The sequence below is a fragment of the Carassius carassius genome, chromosome 38 (genome assembly GCF_963082965.1).
Source record: "Carassius carassius chromosome 38, fCarCar2.1, whole genome shotgun sequence".
NCBI classification, from domain to species: Eukaryota; Metazoa; Chordata; class Actinopteri; order Cypriniformes; family Cyprinidae; genus Carassius; species Carassius carassius.
This window is the reverse complement of record NC_081792.1, coordinates 18571341-18587713: the sequence shown is the minus strand read 5'-3', so window position 1 is coordinate 18587713 and position 16373 is coordinate 18571341. Positions and strand designations below refer to the sequence as shown.

Genomic DNA, 16373 nt, shown 5'->3' with positions numbered 1-16373 from the left:
ATCCTGATAATAACATCAGAGCACATGACACTCTCTCCACGAAGAGTTATCTGATGAAAACAGAACCTGAGTAAAGGTCGGTTTAACCACATCATCAAATACTTTTGTGTTTTCAAAAACAAAAAAACTCTTTTTAATAGATGCATCCTGCAAAACATTTTAGTCTCTCCTGATATTATAAAGTGGTTCTAGAAGGGTGGACTAGATGTTTTTTTAGTTCTCTGTTGAAAGCATTTGGATATACATAATCCATCAGAAACCAGTTGTGCTGTTTAAAATTTTAGTGGAACCTGTGATATTTTTTTTTATTCTATGAAAAATAGACATTTAAGTATTTTGTAAATTATAAATATAAGCTATAAATATACATTTAAATGTCTTCATTATCCCGATTGAACCATTTATTGCATCCCTGCTGAATAGAACTATTAATTTCTTTACATTTATTTACATTTATTTTAATGTCTTTCTTTTTTTCTTACTGAACCCAAATTTTTGAACATTGCATCTTATGATAGTGGCATTTTCATGTGGAAAATCACAGGGATATATCAGTGAAAGAGGAGATTATGAGCTCAATCTTCTATACCTGAAAAACAGAACAAACATCTTACCTAAAATGGCATTTACATGGCTCAAGGACTCTTCTCATTATGAGGATCAATATCTTATTAAATGTACTCTTACACAAAAAGCAGTGAAAGTTTATCTTGCTCGCACCACCTGAGACACATACAGTATGCATCTTGCTGGAAAATGAGATTGCTAATGAATCTGAAGCTTCAAAAAAAGACAAATGCACAAAATCATTTTTGTTCTCTGGAAATGAAACCATGCCCTTGGTGTTGCTAGCACAATGCCTTATTAGTTACAAGTAACAGTTACTCATGTGGAAATATGACAAAATACAGTTTGGCCACATGTTGAATCCTTTCTTTCTCCCTTGTGTCTTGGCCACTCCTACCTCTGCCTGTCTCGAACGTGACATAGTCGCTGCTGATGGAGTTATGCTCATGGGAATACACCCGCAACCGATACTTGGCCCCGGCCACCAGACCAGCCAGTTTAATCGGAGGCTGGTGGTTTACTTTTATGCTTTTCATCGACCCATTACCTTCAGGAGGAGACACAAAAGAGGTGCCCATCAAACTGAGCCCATCAAGCTCAACTGACCAAAACCAAGACAGCAGGTCATGTTTGTTAATTGAGGAAATGTGCTGCATCCCTATCCACTCTATATGTGAGATTCTTCTCTGTTCGGTGCAATAATTCTTAAGTAAGATTGTATGAAAATAGTATTTTAGGCATGCTGGGAGTGAAAATACTGGAATATCTTCACTCAGCACACATCAAAGTCTAGCATTGGTGTATTAGGGGCATCATTTGCTTCAGTGACGCCTGTTAAAAGCTTTGATGTGAAGTTGCCACTTAACATCTCACATTTTATTTGCTATAATGAACTCCGTTCTAGAGTAGATGGAGGTGCACCTTGTCTCAATTACCCATAGACCTCATCTCATCTCTGAGGAAGCCAAAAATGGAGAGACAAATCCCAATGGCTCTGTCAAAAGGTGGGCATGATGTTGCAATGAGGTTCCATGATGTTCATAAGCAACCTAAATGAAATCATCATGCACTGTTCAACTCATGGGTTGGCATGAGTTTGATGCAGATACCTGCATATCAAAATGTGACCATACAACAGCATTTGAAGCAAGCAGCCATTGTATCATTCTATAGGCATGTCAAAATTTAATTATAATGCCTGAAAGTGCTACAAGAGCTACAAGCTGATGTTATGAGTTATTTATCCCTTTTAGACAATTCCCATTTATCCGTACATTCAAAAAACTTAAAAGCTTTAGAGGCAGGGTAGTTGATTTGGTTCAAAAACATTCTCTTCACATCCTGATAGCAATGACAAAGTTAAGCGGTCTTAATGTATTTATATATGTGTTTTATAAGTGTGTGTTAGATGATGACAAAGATAATGTAAAAACTGAAAATTAAATAAAAACATTTAAATACCCAATATCAGGTTACTATTAGGTGATAGCTGATATATGACAATTTTGTTTTTGGCCTTGAAAGCACTGATATTTCCTTCAGGAAAATTTATATCTAGTTCTTTAACAGCTTGATAAATGTGCTGATTGCCTTCCAAAGGTATATAATTCACCTCTCCATCAGAACCAATGTGCATGTGCATTTAAATTTGATTTATTCCCATATTACATGCACAAAATGGGCTGATAACTCTTCAAATGTAACAATGTCCTGCTTTAAGATCAAAATAAACATTTCATATGGGCTGAGGATCTTCTAAATCTAGTAAAACATTGTCACACACCATGCTTCATGCAGAATGCATGCAGCCACTACAATCTTGACAGGACATGGTGACAGGATGAGGACGAGGGAGAAGGAAAGGGACTGCAATATAATGATATAGTGAGTTTACGTGGGAAATAATTTTAGAGAATGTGTGTGGGTCCTGTATTGGTCCTGATATAATTGAATCCTATAATAATGCAGTACTCCTTAGTGTAAAAAAAAATAGTTCACAGTCTTGGTGCACCTCTTGGATGAAACCCAGAACCCTAAAGCTATATTTTCACTTGATTGGTGGGGTATTGCATCAGGATGTACTGTAAAACATGTTTCAAGATTAAATATGTTACTCTGACTCTCCCCTCGAGGAAACTTTGTAGGAAACATTCACCTCATCATTATCTTTCTCTGAAAACTCTGAAACATTTCCACCAAAGAAAAAAAGAAAACGCCCATGGGGTATCAATCAGATATGTCAGGCTTGCTGGTATAATCCAATCATGGGATGGGGCAATGGTGGCCAATATGAACATTAAGCCAAGCAACTGTGGGCAGCCAAATAACAAGTTCTGCTGGGAAGCCAATGGCTAAGGTAAGAGTGAGTGAGCATCTGATGAGCTGGACAGATAGCTCAAGTACAAAGAAGCAAGTGAGAGAGAGCAAGAAAATGAGTGAGAGAGAGATACTTTGGTAGAGGAATATACATTAGTCAAAAACTAGTTATGTATTGCATGTATTTTGTCCATGCTGTGACCAGTTTAACATGCACAGGCACAACAGAACTCTATTGTAGGAATTCATCTGTGTAATTAAAAAGATTGTAAATGCTACTTTATAGGAACTGACATTTTTTTAAATATGTATTTTAAAGTTAATTTTTTTAAAATTAATAATATTAATAATAATAAAATCCTACCTTTATTATTATTATTATTACTGTAGGAGCTTACTAATATAATTTATTGTTCTCCTCCAGGAACTCAAGCTGCGACAAAATGCTATAGGAATGCCTCTTCATCCCCACACTCTGAAGCACATGTGATATCAGTCCAATCAAGTCCAGCCCTGATTGCAGGCTTACCAAGCCGACCTGCTAAAGGATCTTGATGAGGGCATGGAGGTCAGGTCTAATGACATTAAAGAGCTTCACTGGACTGCAGATTTGTCTCTCTGGGCCACCGAAGAGACCACCAGAGCTATTGGCCGGTCTATGGCAGCCATTTGTGGCTATGGAGAGACATCTTAGACTGTTCGGTTTGATGGCAGCTCCATCTAACATGATTCCTTTTGACCTGCTGTACATAAGACCCCTGCAGAAGTGGCTCAGAACCAATGGGCTTTCCCCAAGGGACAACCTGCTCTGCACTATCAAGATCATGCAGCAATGTCTTTGGGCCTTAGATATGTGGAGGAGTCATTGGTTTCTTTTGCAGGGTCCTGTGGTGGGAGCTTCATGCCATCATGTAATACTCTGTGGTTAGACCTACATCTCTCATAGCATATCAACTTCCTGGAGCTGCTGGTTGTGTTTCGTGCACTGACACACTTTCTCCCAGACCTGAAATGCCATATTGTGCTAGTCCAAACAGACAACATGTTGTGGGTCTCTCCCTGAGAGAAGTTTACATCCCTGGTCACCTCAACCAAGGAGTACACATCCAGTTGAAAGCAGGGGTTGAGTCCCGGGGAACGGAGGCTTCACCCCAAGGTGCTTGGCCAGGCCCAAGTGGACTTGTTTACATCTTGAGAGACCTTACATTGTACACTCTGGTTTTTCCTCACATGTCCAGTTCCTCTGGGAATGGATGCTATGGTACAGACATGGCAGAGGATTCATCTGTATGCTTTCCCCCTATGGCTCTGCTCCCGGGAGTTCTGGAGAGAGTGCACAGGGATGGGGTTCATATGCTGCTAGTAGCAATGTTCTGGCCCATATCAGTTGGGGGGCTCAATTCTTCACCCCCGAGATAAACTGTGGGTGTGGCCCCTGAGGCCAACTCATAGCTTCCGGTCTCTCAAGTGAGGTTGTTGAGACCATTATCCTCCTCTAGAGCCCCCTTCACGAGGAATCTGTACTCCTTGAAGTGGAACTTTTTCACTTCTGTGTGTTAACTTTCAGCTGGACCCAATCAACTGCCCAGTTGGTTAAGTGTTGTAGATCATGCAGGAACCATTTTCCACAGGGTTAGCCCACTCCACCCTAAAAGTGTTCATGGTTACCATGGCTGCTTACCATACACCTCTGGGTGGCCAGTCATTGGGGAGGAACTCATTGTTTACAAGTTTCCTCCATGGTGCCTTGAGGCTGGGGCCTGCTTTGCGCCTTAGGCTACGTTCATACTGCAGGGCTTAAAGCTCAATTCCGATTTTTTTTAAAAATTAGATTTTTTTGCAAGGCCGTTCACATTTCCAATTAAATGCGACCTTTTGTGATCTCCTGTGTGAACGTGAAATGACCCAGAAGTGACCCGCATGCGCAGAAGAGTACTCAACGCTCAACGACGTCACTCGTTGTTTGCGGAAGTATCTAACGTTAAACATGGATGTCAACAACAGTGTAGTCAACAGCGGTGCTCTTTTTGCAATATTAAAGTTATTTTCCCAACGGAGCCAGCACAATTACAATCTTCTCGTTTTAAGAAGAAAATTAAAAAGGAGGAGAGCAAGGTTTTTGGCCATGGCGTTTTGTGGAGCAGAACCACAAAACGTTAGCCACGTCGGTACAGAGAAACGTGTGGGTGCGGAGTCGCAACCAGGAGTGGTGGGATACTGATGTGAGTGGCTTCACTAATACAGAATTCATCAGTTTATCTTCTCGTTCGCGCCTACTTCAACGCAGACGTATGACGTTTGTAGCGTATCAATGACGTACGGGTCAGATACATGTGGCCTGGCCATTCAGACGGACGTCGCATTTCAAAAGATCGGATACGTTTCGGATTCAGGACCACATACCCAAGTGGCCTGGGTCACATTTGAAAAGATCGGATCTGTGTCGTTCAGACTGTCATGAAAAGATCAGATACAGGTCGCATAGGGGCAAAAAAATCGGAATTGGGTCGTTTCAGCCTGCAGTGTGAACGTAGCCTTAGAGTCCTTCTGTTCTCCTTTAAGAACCTTAATCTGGTTTGCACTGGACGCTTATGTCTACAGAGCTGCCCTGTGGAGAAAGTTTGACCAGTTATTTGTTTGCTTTGGTCTGCCCAAGTGAGGTCTCCCGGTGACAAACCAGACCTTAAGATGGTGGTTTGTGGATAGGACATCTTTGAATTATGAGACCTCTGCCATCCTTTCACCTTTGGGGGTCAGAGCCCACTCTATGAGAAGTATGGCGGCTTTCAAGGCCTTTCTATCTGGGATGTCGATACAACACTGACATAGGAACCACTCCTGGCTCCTCTGTTTTCTCGTACTAGTTGTGACAGTAGACAGGGATTTTTAAACATGGCGGAGTGGGCATATTCTTGTTCCCATAGTGTTTCGAGACAGCTTGAGTTCATAAGGTTCAAGATTAAAACAAGAAAAAAATATTTACATTATTTAATATCTATCTATCTATCTATCTATCTATCTATCTATCTATCTATCTATCTATCTATCTATCTATCTATCTATCTATCTATCTATCTATCCACACACACACACACACACACCCACACACACACACACACACACACACACATTCATTTTAAGTTAAAAAGCTAAATTATTATTTATTATTATCATGTTTTCTTAAAACAATTCTTATATGGTTTAATTCTCACATTCATTTCTTATAAGTGTTTAAATCAGTGCAGTACTTTATATAACAAGAGTGGACTGCTGGGTGCCTCAAAGTCACTAGTTTACTGACCAAAATACTCTGTGGCCCAATTAGAGCAGGTCTTGGTCATCTCTTTTTTTCAGTCTCAAGGTGTCTCTCCCCCTCATAGATTTAGTTAAATCTCTCCCTGTTCTTAGCCACCAGTAAGAAAAAGAGCTTTCAAAAGGGGACATGCATGACTGCTGATGACACAAAGCAGAATGCAGTATTGCAGATAGATATGATATTATTAAGCATCATGCTGGAGGACTGCCTTAGTTTGGTGTTAAAACACATTTTAAGTTAACAAGCTAAACAAATACAGTGGAAAAAGAACATTACAGAGGATCACTGCAGGGAGACATCCTAAATGCTGAACAATTCAAACAACATTTACAATACCTCCCTTTCAAATAAATCTGAGCTCCCTGTAATGTTTACCATGATGTTCTGTAAATTTGCCATAAAATTAGGCCCAATTAAACATTACAAGAGAATGATTTGGGTCTCCAGCAGGCCCAGTAAAATCTAGAGTCCCTTTATAAGCTCTCAACAGGTGCATCTGGCTCTTACTGTCCAGTGTGAACTCTAGCACAAACTCGCTGCTGTCAATGGAGAAGTTGTGCTTCCAGCTGACGTTAGCATAGTCATTGTTAGCATCCACGGTCAGATTCCAGATTTTTTCATTCGGGGCTATGCAGAACAGGTTGGAGAGGAGTGCACTTAAATATTTTATGATACAGACACTGGTTAGGTTACACAAACTTAAAGACCCCATGAAACTTAAATTTGTCTAGTATCTTTTAGTTAATATAGATTACTTAGCTTTGAGGTATGAGGTATCTATTTGCTTGTATAGTTGCCAAAATGTTTAGCAAGGAATATAAGATTTTTGCCATACAAAGGTAAATGTCACCTCACTCTTAATGAGGCCTCAATAAACAACAAGCAAAATCAAAGAAGAAACTGCTGTGATATTCTTTCGATCTAGACCTGGTCAAAAAAAGTTTGTTTGGAGTTTTTTCGGAAGTTTGAAACAATTCATAATTCAAGTAAATATTTCGGACAGGTATGTGACAGTTGGTAAATACTTTCGAACTAAGGCTTCCAGCTCCTCTTTCCTCACCATTGTAATTTTTGTTGGCTGTGTATGTTATTGAGATTATAGCATGCGGCACATGTTGGAATATTCATCTAAACCCAACTTCCAGCAGCATGGGTGGTGCCAGAATGTGCGATGAATATCCGGGCCTTTATATATTTGCTAGAAATTGCAAGTAGCAAATAATAGTTTCATAGTTCATATCAGACATTAGTTTAAGCTTTTTAATTATTAAAAAAAGCTGTATCTACAAATATGTTTACTGTTTAACTATTAACCACCTGTAAATACTGTCACTATAAATATGGTAACATGAGAAAGAAAACTTTCATGGGGACTTTAAAACAATTGAATACATTAGCTAGAAAATGTTAGCAATATCTGCTAGCATGTGTGATTTCATTTCTAACGTTTTCTTTTAAATATCTCAGTTTACTGAGCAACATCATGCATTTAATTTTATAATGCAACTAAACTATTTGTAAAGCAAATGTCAATACGAATTCAGCATAATCTAAATGTCTGTGAGGGAACAGGGCGAACATCAATCATGCCCTATCCTAAATGGTCTGTTAACCGAGTCAGTCATACATAATAAATGTCATCTAAACAAGAAGACATACTGATTTTATCTAATTATTCTATACTGTGGGCGTTGCCAATGCACACTGCATCATTATCAGATACCCAGCATTTTCCAATCCACTGTTTTAGGAGGCATGGGCCGAACAGGAAGAACCGTAGTGGAAGCAGTTGTTGTAGTGGTGCTAGTAGTAGTTGTAGTAGGTGCGGTAGTTGTAGTTGTAGTTGTAGTAGAAGTGGTAGTAGTTGTAGGTTTGGGCGGAGCAGCAGTTGTAGGGGCAGGTGTGGCTGGTTCTGGGGTAAGTATTGTTGGGATTGGGTCAGTAGAGAGGGGAGGGGGAGGAGGAGGAGTATCAAATATCAAGCCATCTGTAAAGTTAACGGCTGAGAGGAAGAACAGAGAGAAGTTTAGGTGGAGGTTCCAGGGTTAAGCACAAGAGAGACAAAGAGAAGCGAGAAAACACAGAAAAAAGAATGAGTTAATTAAATGGAATTCCCACAGTTCCCTTTTCCCAAAACTTATTCAGTGAAAGACAGTGGCTATGTTCCGAATGGAACACTGGCATACTATCTACTGTATTCTATCTGCTATTTATATTACAACCCATTCTCACTCCAAAGGCGTCAAAAACCGAAGCATGGTCAAGCGCCCTTAGCGTCACTTTTATGACACCAAATGTGCCTTTAGGCGTCGCAATATCGACGCACTACGACCTTCATTGCTTTCAGTGGGAAACTTTTGCCGTCAGGATTTCGACGCGAGGACATGAGATGTTTATCGCTATGAAATCACGTCCAATAAGTCTCATTCAGCACACATCGCGAAACTTGCCACCAGTTTAAAAGTGGCACGGGTTGGGTGAGTAATCGTAAATACGCTCTTTTAATGCCTTTTATAAAATGTATCCTGTCTTCTTTATTAATCAGATTAGCGCCATATGTTTAATTGCTGTATTATATCGGTCATCCGCGGCTGTCTTTGAGTTTCATTGCGTTTAAATAAATAAACACAGCTGCTAACTGGGGTGATTGAACTCTATCGGTCACGTGACGTGCCATAGATCTTCGATCCGTTTTATATTAATTTCAGGTTCAATGATGTATGTTGTATTTGTAGTAAAATCATGGTAATCACGACACTTACAATAGTAATAAATTAAATGAATAAAACACAGTAAACGGGACATTTACCATGTTTTTACAACAGTAACTGTAGTTTTACTATGGTATATTAATAATCAACACAACAATACAATAATCACTAAACCAGCTAAGTTTGTATCACTGTAATGTTAGTGTTTTTAACTTTTTATGTGCTTTTATATGACAGATGTCACAGTAATCATATGTTCTGTACAATGCTTTTAATACCTTAAAAAAAAACAAATAAAAAAAAATATAAAAAAATGTATTTTTCCATCCTGCAGTTCATTCATATCAGTTTATATCTAAATATTTTGCTCACAGATCATTATTAACATTCTGTATATAATTCAATTTTATTTTCTCTCCCCTTTTTTATTATTTTTATCTTTAGCTGAAAAGACGTAAAGGAAGCAGTCAGCCCAGTGGTGTTTCTGGAGAGGTATTCCTTCAGAAATGGAGAAGACAGAAAGCTGCGGAGGCAGACATTTGCAACAGTAAGTCTGTGATAGTTTATCCCTTTTATCAAACATTCCTGCTGTTATCATTTGTACAGCATTTGTTGTTTCTTAAACTGTTGCACTGTCTAAATACCCACACTTGCCATCTTTGCACTTGACCACTTGATTACTTATTTGACGTCTTTCCTGTATTTGGCCTAGTGTTCGAGTGAGCATGATGACCACAAGTGTGTGTCGAACTTTTCATGAGCTGATGACTGTGTTTCCCAATCCTGGTCCTGGAGAACCCCAGCACTGCATGGTTTTGGTGTCTCTCTTATCTGACAAACACACTTTTGAGGTCTTGGAGTCTACACTGATGAGCTGAATCAGGTGTGTTTGATCAGGGAGACATCTCAAATGTGCAGTGTTGGGGTTCTCCAGGACCAGGATAGGGAGCCACTGCCTTATGGGACACAGTTACTGTATGTGTTTACAGAGATTTTTAATATCTAATTATCAATTTTTCACATACTGTACATTGGACAGCTTTCCGTGCCCTCTTGTGAGATCTCGGCAAAAAGTCTGACGATTTATTCCAAAACACGATGCATGATGGGATACACTAAGCGTTGTATAGTGCTCCAGAGCAGTATTGGAGAGGTTTAGTGTGTGTTAAGGACACTGTGCTTTGGCATTATTAAGACCGGGGACCGTCTTTTGCACACACTGTCACGTACACACACTCTCAAGTGGCCAAGACTGCAAGTGTGGGTATCTGGACAGGGTCAAAGTCTTAAAAATGAACCCTAAACACAGTCGCACATCACAGTCTTAATAATTCAGTTTAACACTTGTATGATATTGTACAAGCCCCAGGACTGTCTCATCTAACACTATCAAAAGAATTCATATGACTATAGCTTGCTATTAATTACTTGCTTTTAATAATGGATGCATTTAACATTTAATTATACAGCATCTTTACAGAGGCTGCTCTTATGGTCTAAACAAAACCCAATGTAATGTATAAGTTGCACGTAATTAATATTTCCTTCCTTTCTGTCTTACAGGATTGTTTGCAGATAATGCTTTTTTTATTTTTTGATAATGCTGTCTACAATATCGAGCTCAACGGCTCTTTTAAGAGCCAACCCTCACAAACCTTCCTAAAAACTAAAAGAGCTATTACTGAGTCTCAGCGAATCTTGCCATGATCAGCTCTTCCCAGGTACATTTGTTTAGAGTTTTTTTGAATCAACATTTACTCATCAAATGCTCTGGTCTTAATCTTATTTTAAATTAACTTAATTATGTTTAATGAACAATATTAATTGCACACAGAGTAAGTAGAGATTATCTTGTTTTACAGAAGATAAGGAAGACCAAGGAAATTATTTGCTCAGGATGAGGAATGAAGACAGCCATCTTGTGCTCAAGCAAACATAAGTCCACTGGTATGTGTGTGTTGAAGCAATGCTGTGTTATGTGTTACAGGACTTTATGATGATCTCTCATGGGACTGTTCATGTCAGCCGTAATTATAATTTCTAAGGTTTTTATATTTTTTTTTTTTTTTTTTATACTATTACAATTACAGCATGTTAGCAAAGCCAGGCCTGACTAAATCCACACTGCACAGACTAAAACACATTTGTGAGAGAAGTCAGGAACTTTGGAGAAAGATTCTAGAGGAAAAAGACACATTTACTGCAAGATTAGATCAATTCTAGAGTCTCTGAGAACTACACATGCTAATGGAGTCTCATGAGCAAGTCCTTTGCCTCTGTAACTTTTTCTTAATTCTTGCATAATTAAATTGTTTATTGCAGTATTTTAATTTGTACAGATGGTCTCATCAGCCAAATGAGGGGTTCTGACCAAGTGATGCTCTTGAATGGAGTGAAAGAAGAGGATGTGGTAAATTGTCTTCAAAGAAAAAGCTTCTCAAAAGGTCTTAAAACAGCTTGAAGAATGGTAAGAGAACAAGCTACACCACATCAGTGCTGGATATCAACCACAAACTGTTTCCATACACAAGAGAAGAAGATCACGATGGGGAGATGAAACCAGTTTAGATGTGATGATAAGGAATCATTATTTTCTGGAACAGTATCACATGTCTTATATGTATCACATGATCTGTGTCAGTTGACTGGATGGGATTGTGTGACTTTTAAGGATATTTCATCACTCATCTGTGTGAACTGATTAATATATGAGGTTAATGTATTTTTTATGATAAATAATTATTTTCCTCGAATCTTATTTGTCCTGATGCTACTTTATCAACTTTATAGTCTATGCTTAAATAAAATGAAAATGGTGAATATTGTGTTCTGAAGATTCTTGGTAAACACATCATTTTACTAGGTAGGCTTATATGTGTTTATTTTAGACTTGGAAAAACTACATATTATTAATTATTGGCATTATTTTTTACTTAAGACAGAAACATTTTTGATCGGATTAATAACATCTGGGACATCAGTACACCAGAAAGTTATTTTTTTATATTTTAGTAACAAATATGCAAATTTTTTGTGAAATAAAGGGAGTTACGAGATTAAATATTTTGCATTGCAAGATGGTGCCATGGGCTTTATTGTTACAAAGACTTCAGGGATAACTGAGAATGTAGCAGGAATGATCAACGTGGATCTTGTACTGCATCAAAACCAAGAGCATGCACATTACTGATGACAAGCATGTGAGGAGCAAGATACGGGGGTGAGGAGGACATTTTTACAATGATTTTTGCTAATTAGTTTATATATATATATATATATATATATATATATATATATATATATTAGTATTCTTAGCACTGCATGAATTTGTCCTTGTGTAATAGTGAAGTATCACAGTATACATTGTCCTTGATTACTGCTGTGAAAACTGTCAGATATAAATGTGATATAAATAAACTGTCAGATATAAATATAAATGTTTTTTGTCCATGATGAAGAGAATATATACATGTAGGTTTTACTGCCCTTCTACCCACAGGGGCCCAGTAGCACCCCCTGGAAGAGCCCAAAACTGTACATTTCAAATGGCTGTAAATCAGAGTCCAATTAACGTATCAAAGCGAAAATCAGCAGGATTACTACTTATGCTATGCTGATAAAATAATGTTGAGCTCATTTTTCAGAAATAAATGGAAAGCTGGCTCGTCAGAGCCCCACTCAGCGAGGGAGACCGGTACGTCATCTGTGTCTCCTGCCCGGGTGAAGATCATGCAGCACTCGCGCTCACTGACGGCGGATGCCCCCACTGCGAGCTGTTGCCATGGTGACTCTGAGGACTCGCCTGGCCTTTTTCTCTGAGCCTGCATTCTCCGCTGCGCTGAGGCGCCGTAAAAGCATCGCTTCCAGCGGATTCCGGAACCGTCTTCAGCTCAACCGAGCTCGCCGGTTCACCCTGCTTCACCGGCCCGCCCCTGCATCGCTTTCCGGTGGGCAGCGCCCGCTGTTTGCCGGCGCGTCGTCTGAGGAAGTCGATCTCAGGGCGGCGGCGGGGGAAGAGGACACGCACTCTCTGCTAGCTTCGGGCAGTGCCGGGGCGAATGCTCGCGTTGGCCGCGACGAGTCTCGACCGCGAGTGGTTTGCACCAGCGCCCCCCCTCTCGTTCCCGGCTGGATGGTATTTCCCTTTTGGATGAGCGTACTTCTCAAAGCCCGCCTCATTTCTTCCTGAGCTTCACGAAGAGGTGGCGAAGGCTTGGAACGCTCCATATTCAGCGCAAATTCGTTCGTCTGTCTCACTAGCATTCTCCACACTGATGATGCTAAAAACAGGAACTACCAGTCACTTCCGCCGGTGGAACAGGCGATAGCGACGCACCTTTGTCCGCCCTCTACTGGACGGCGGCAAAAGCGGTGTTGCCATCTAAAGCCTGCTGTGTGACGCTGTGTCTGCACTACTCGCGATGGCTGTTTCATCGAAGCGCAGGTGTACGAGTTTCGCTGTGGCCGAGCTCTCACCCAAGCGCGCCGCTGTTTCAGTTCCAGGAATTGTGACTGTCTCAGCGTTTTCTGCAACGCGCAAGCCTGCACAGTTGCCCGCTTGCCTGCACACAAAAGCCGTTATCACAACAGCTTCAGCAACGCAGCTCGAGACCCCCGTTCTTGCTCTACCGGCCGTCGCCCCGCGCCGCGGGGACTGCGGCAGAGGATTACGGTGAGGCCGGGAGCCCCGAAGCCATCCTAGGAAAGCCATCTATGCATGCTGCATGACGCTGTGTCTGCACTACACACGATGGCTGCTTCATCGAAGCGCTGGTGTACGAGTTCCGCTGTGGCCGGGCTCTCACCTAAGCGCGCCGCTGTTTCAGTTCCAGAGATTGTGACTGTTTCAGCGTCTTTTGCAATGTGCAAGCCTGTACGGTTGCCCGCTTGCCTGCACACAAAAAACGTTATCACGGCTACCCAGTTATTTCCCTAAAAAGGTGTAATTTCTGGTGTCCCGGCCACGGCCGATGGTGCTATAAATGTAGTGACGATGCCCACTGCTCAGTGCCCATCTCCACGTATAAGCACAGCCCTTCACACAGGGCTCGCGCCCATAAAAGTGACTCAGGTCGATCACGCGCACTACATAGTAGACGTGCCCACTCCTCAGTGCCCACAATCACTATGTCACACGTGTCATGTGGTTTCTGTAAAAACGAAACCCGTGCACGTTCGTCCGGCCACGGTCGATGGTGCTATAAATGTAGTGACGATGCCCACTCCTCAATGCCCATCTCCACATGTAAGCACAGCCCTGCACACAGGGCCTGCGCCCATAAAAGCGACTCAAGTCGATCGCGCACACTGCATAGTAAGCGTGCCCACCCCTCAGTGCCCACAATTACTATGTCACACGTGTCATGTGGTTTCTGTAAAAACAAAACCCGTGCACGCTCGTCCGGCCACGGCCGATGGCGCTATAAATGCAGTGACGATGCCCACTCCTCAGTGCCCATCTTCACATGTAAGCACAGCCCTGCACACAGGGCTCGCGCAGATAAGATCGACACAGATCGGTCGAGCGCGCCGCATAGTAAACGTGCCCGCTCCCCAGTGCCCACATACACTATGTCACATACGGCGCGTGGCTTCTGTTAAAAACGAGGCCCGTGCACGTACACTCTGCACAGGCAGACAGCGAGTTGAAAGTGGTAAATGTGCACATATGCAGCCCACAGTTACTCGCAGACATATCGAGTCCCGCGGGACCTGCTCAGCCTTCCCCCAGTCGGTTAAGCGCCGGGACGGGGTCGAGGAGGAGCGATCTGGCCGCTGTGATCAGCGCGCTCCCCGCCTCAAATGCGCAGCACACCCGCGCTTTTCAGCGCGCGTCGAAACTACGGTCAAAACAGAAGTAGCACACATACTTCGGGCCGAAATATCAAAACTGTTGAGCAAAGGGGCTGTAGAGCCTGTGTCTCAAGCTCAAAGCGAGGGGGGGGCTGTACAGCAGATACTTTCTGGTGCCCAAGAGAGACGGGGGTCTCAGGCCCATACTGGATCTAAGACAGCTGAAAAAAGCATTGATGAAACGCAGTTTCAAAATGCTTACGACCAGGAAACTCCTCGCGCAGATTCGCAGAGGGGACTGGTTCATGTCAATAGATCTGAGGGACGCATATATTCAAATACAGATAGCGTCAAACCTCAGGCGATATTTGAAATTCGCCTTCGAGGGCCAGGCATATCAGTTTACAGTCCTCCGTGGCTCCTCGTACGTTTACGAGGTGCATGGATGCAGCGCTCACTCCTCTCAGACTCAGAGGCATGCGAGTGCTGAATTATTTGGACGACTGGCTGGTTCTGGCCCGATCACGAGCGGGGCTCGTGGACCACAGGGCCGTTTTACTCGATCACCTCGAGAAGCTCGGCCTCAGTGTCAATTGGGCGAAGAGTTCGCTGAACCCCAGTCAGACGATTCTGTTTCTGGGTATAGTTCTGAACTCGTGTTCCATGACGGCGCGGCTGTCACCACAGCGCGTGATGGGCATTCAGCGCGCAGCGAGTTCTTTCCGCTGCGGCGAGACCGTGTCGCTCAGACACTGTCAGAAGATGCTGGGCCTCATGGCCTCAGCATCTCCGGCTCTGCAGCTGGGCCTGCTCCGCATGCGCCCCCTGCAGTTCTGGCTGAAGACGCAGGTGCCGCGCAGAGCGTGGGCGTCTGGCCGGCGGCATCTCAAGGTCAATAAGAGCTGTGTCACGAACGGCTGGTACCGATCAGGTGTAAGCCTGGGGACTTCCCCGAATGTGAAGATGGTGTCGATGGACGCCTCCACTTCGGGATGGGGAGCGCTGCTTGAGGGCAGACCGTCCTTTGGCCTATGGTCAGAACGGGAAAAGCTCCATCAACTGTCTGGAAATGCTGGCAGTGGAGAACGCGCTGATGCGCTTTTGTCCCCAAATCAAGGATCACCACGTCTTAGTCCATTCGGGCAACATGTCTGTGGTGTCCTACATAAATCGCCAGGGCGGTCTCGGGTCCTGAAACCTGTACAGGCTAGCGGAACGCCTCCTGGTTTGGGCTCAGCGCAACGTGCGTTCGCTGAGGGCAGTGCATGTGCCTGGGCTACAGAATCTGGGTCCAGACAGGCTGTCCAGAGGCAATGTTCCTACGGGCGAATGGTCTCTACACCCGCAAACAGTCCGGCTGTTGTGGGAGAGATTTGGCAGGGCGGAGGTGGACCTCTTCGCGTCCCACGAAAACGCTCACGGGAATGGCCGTGCTGCCCGCTTTCCCTCCTGTCTCCCTCCTTCCGCAGGTGATAGAACGGGTGAGAGAAACGAGATGTTCAATACTGCTTGTAGCACCTCTTTGGATGAACCAACCATGGTTCCCAGATTTGATGCAGTTAGCAGATATCGCCCCGTGGCCGGTACCGTTGAGGAGGGACCTCCTCTCGCAGGCCAGGGGCTCGATTTGGCACCCTCAACCGGAGTTGTGGTCCCTCCATGTGTGGGCG

At 42.8% G+C, this 16373-nt stretch overlaps 1 protein-coding gene across 10 annotated transcripts in view; it reads right to left on the bottom strand.

Moving 5' to 3' along the window:
* Positions 1-16373, bottom strand: part of LOC132119466 (neurofascin-like) — a 98391-nt gene that overhangs the window by 9843 nt on the left and 72175 nt on the right. For 5 of the 10 annotated variants that reach the window (XM_059529467.1, XM_059529469.1, XM_059529466.1 and 2 more), the window contains 3 exons: positions 7923-8201; positions 6707-6826; positions 431-1114 (listed from right to left, as the gene is read on the bottom strand). In XM_059529467.1, the coding sequence (XP_059385450.1) occupies positions 882-1114; positions 6707-6826; positions 7923-8201 (632 nt within the window). In that variant the 3' untranslated portion in view covers positions 431-881. Of the gene's footprint in view, positions 1-390; positions 1115-6706; positions 6827-7922; positions 8202-16373 lie in introns of those variants that run through there. The other 5 variants (XM_059529472.1, XM_059529470.1, XM_059529475.1 and 2 more) reach the window with 4 other exon arrangements.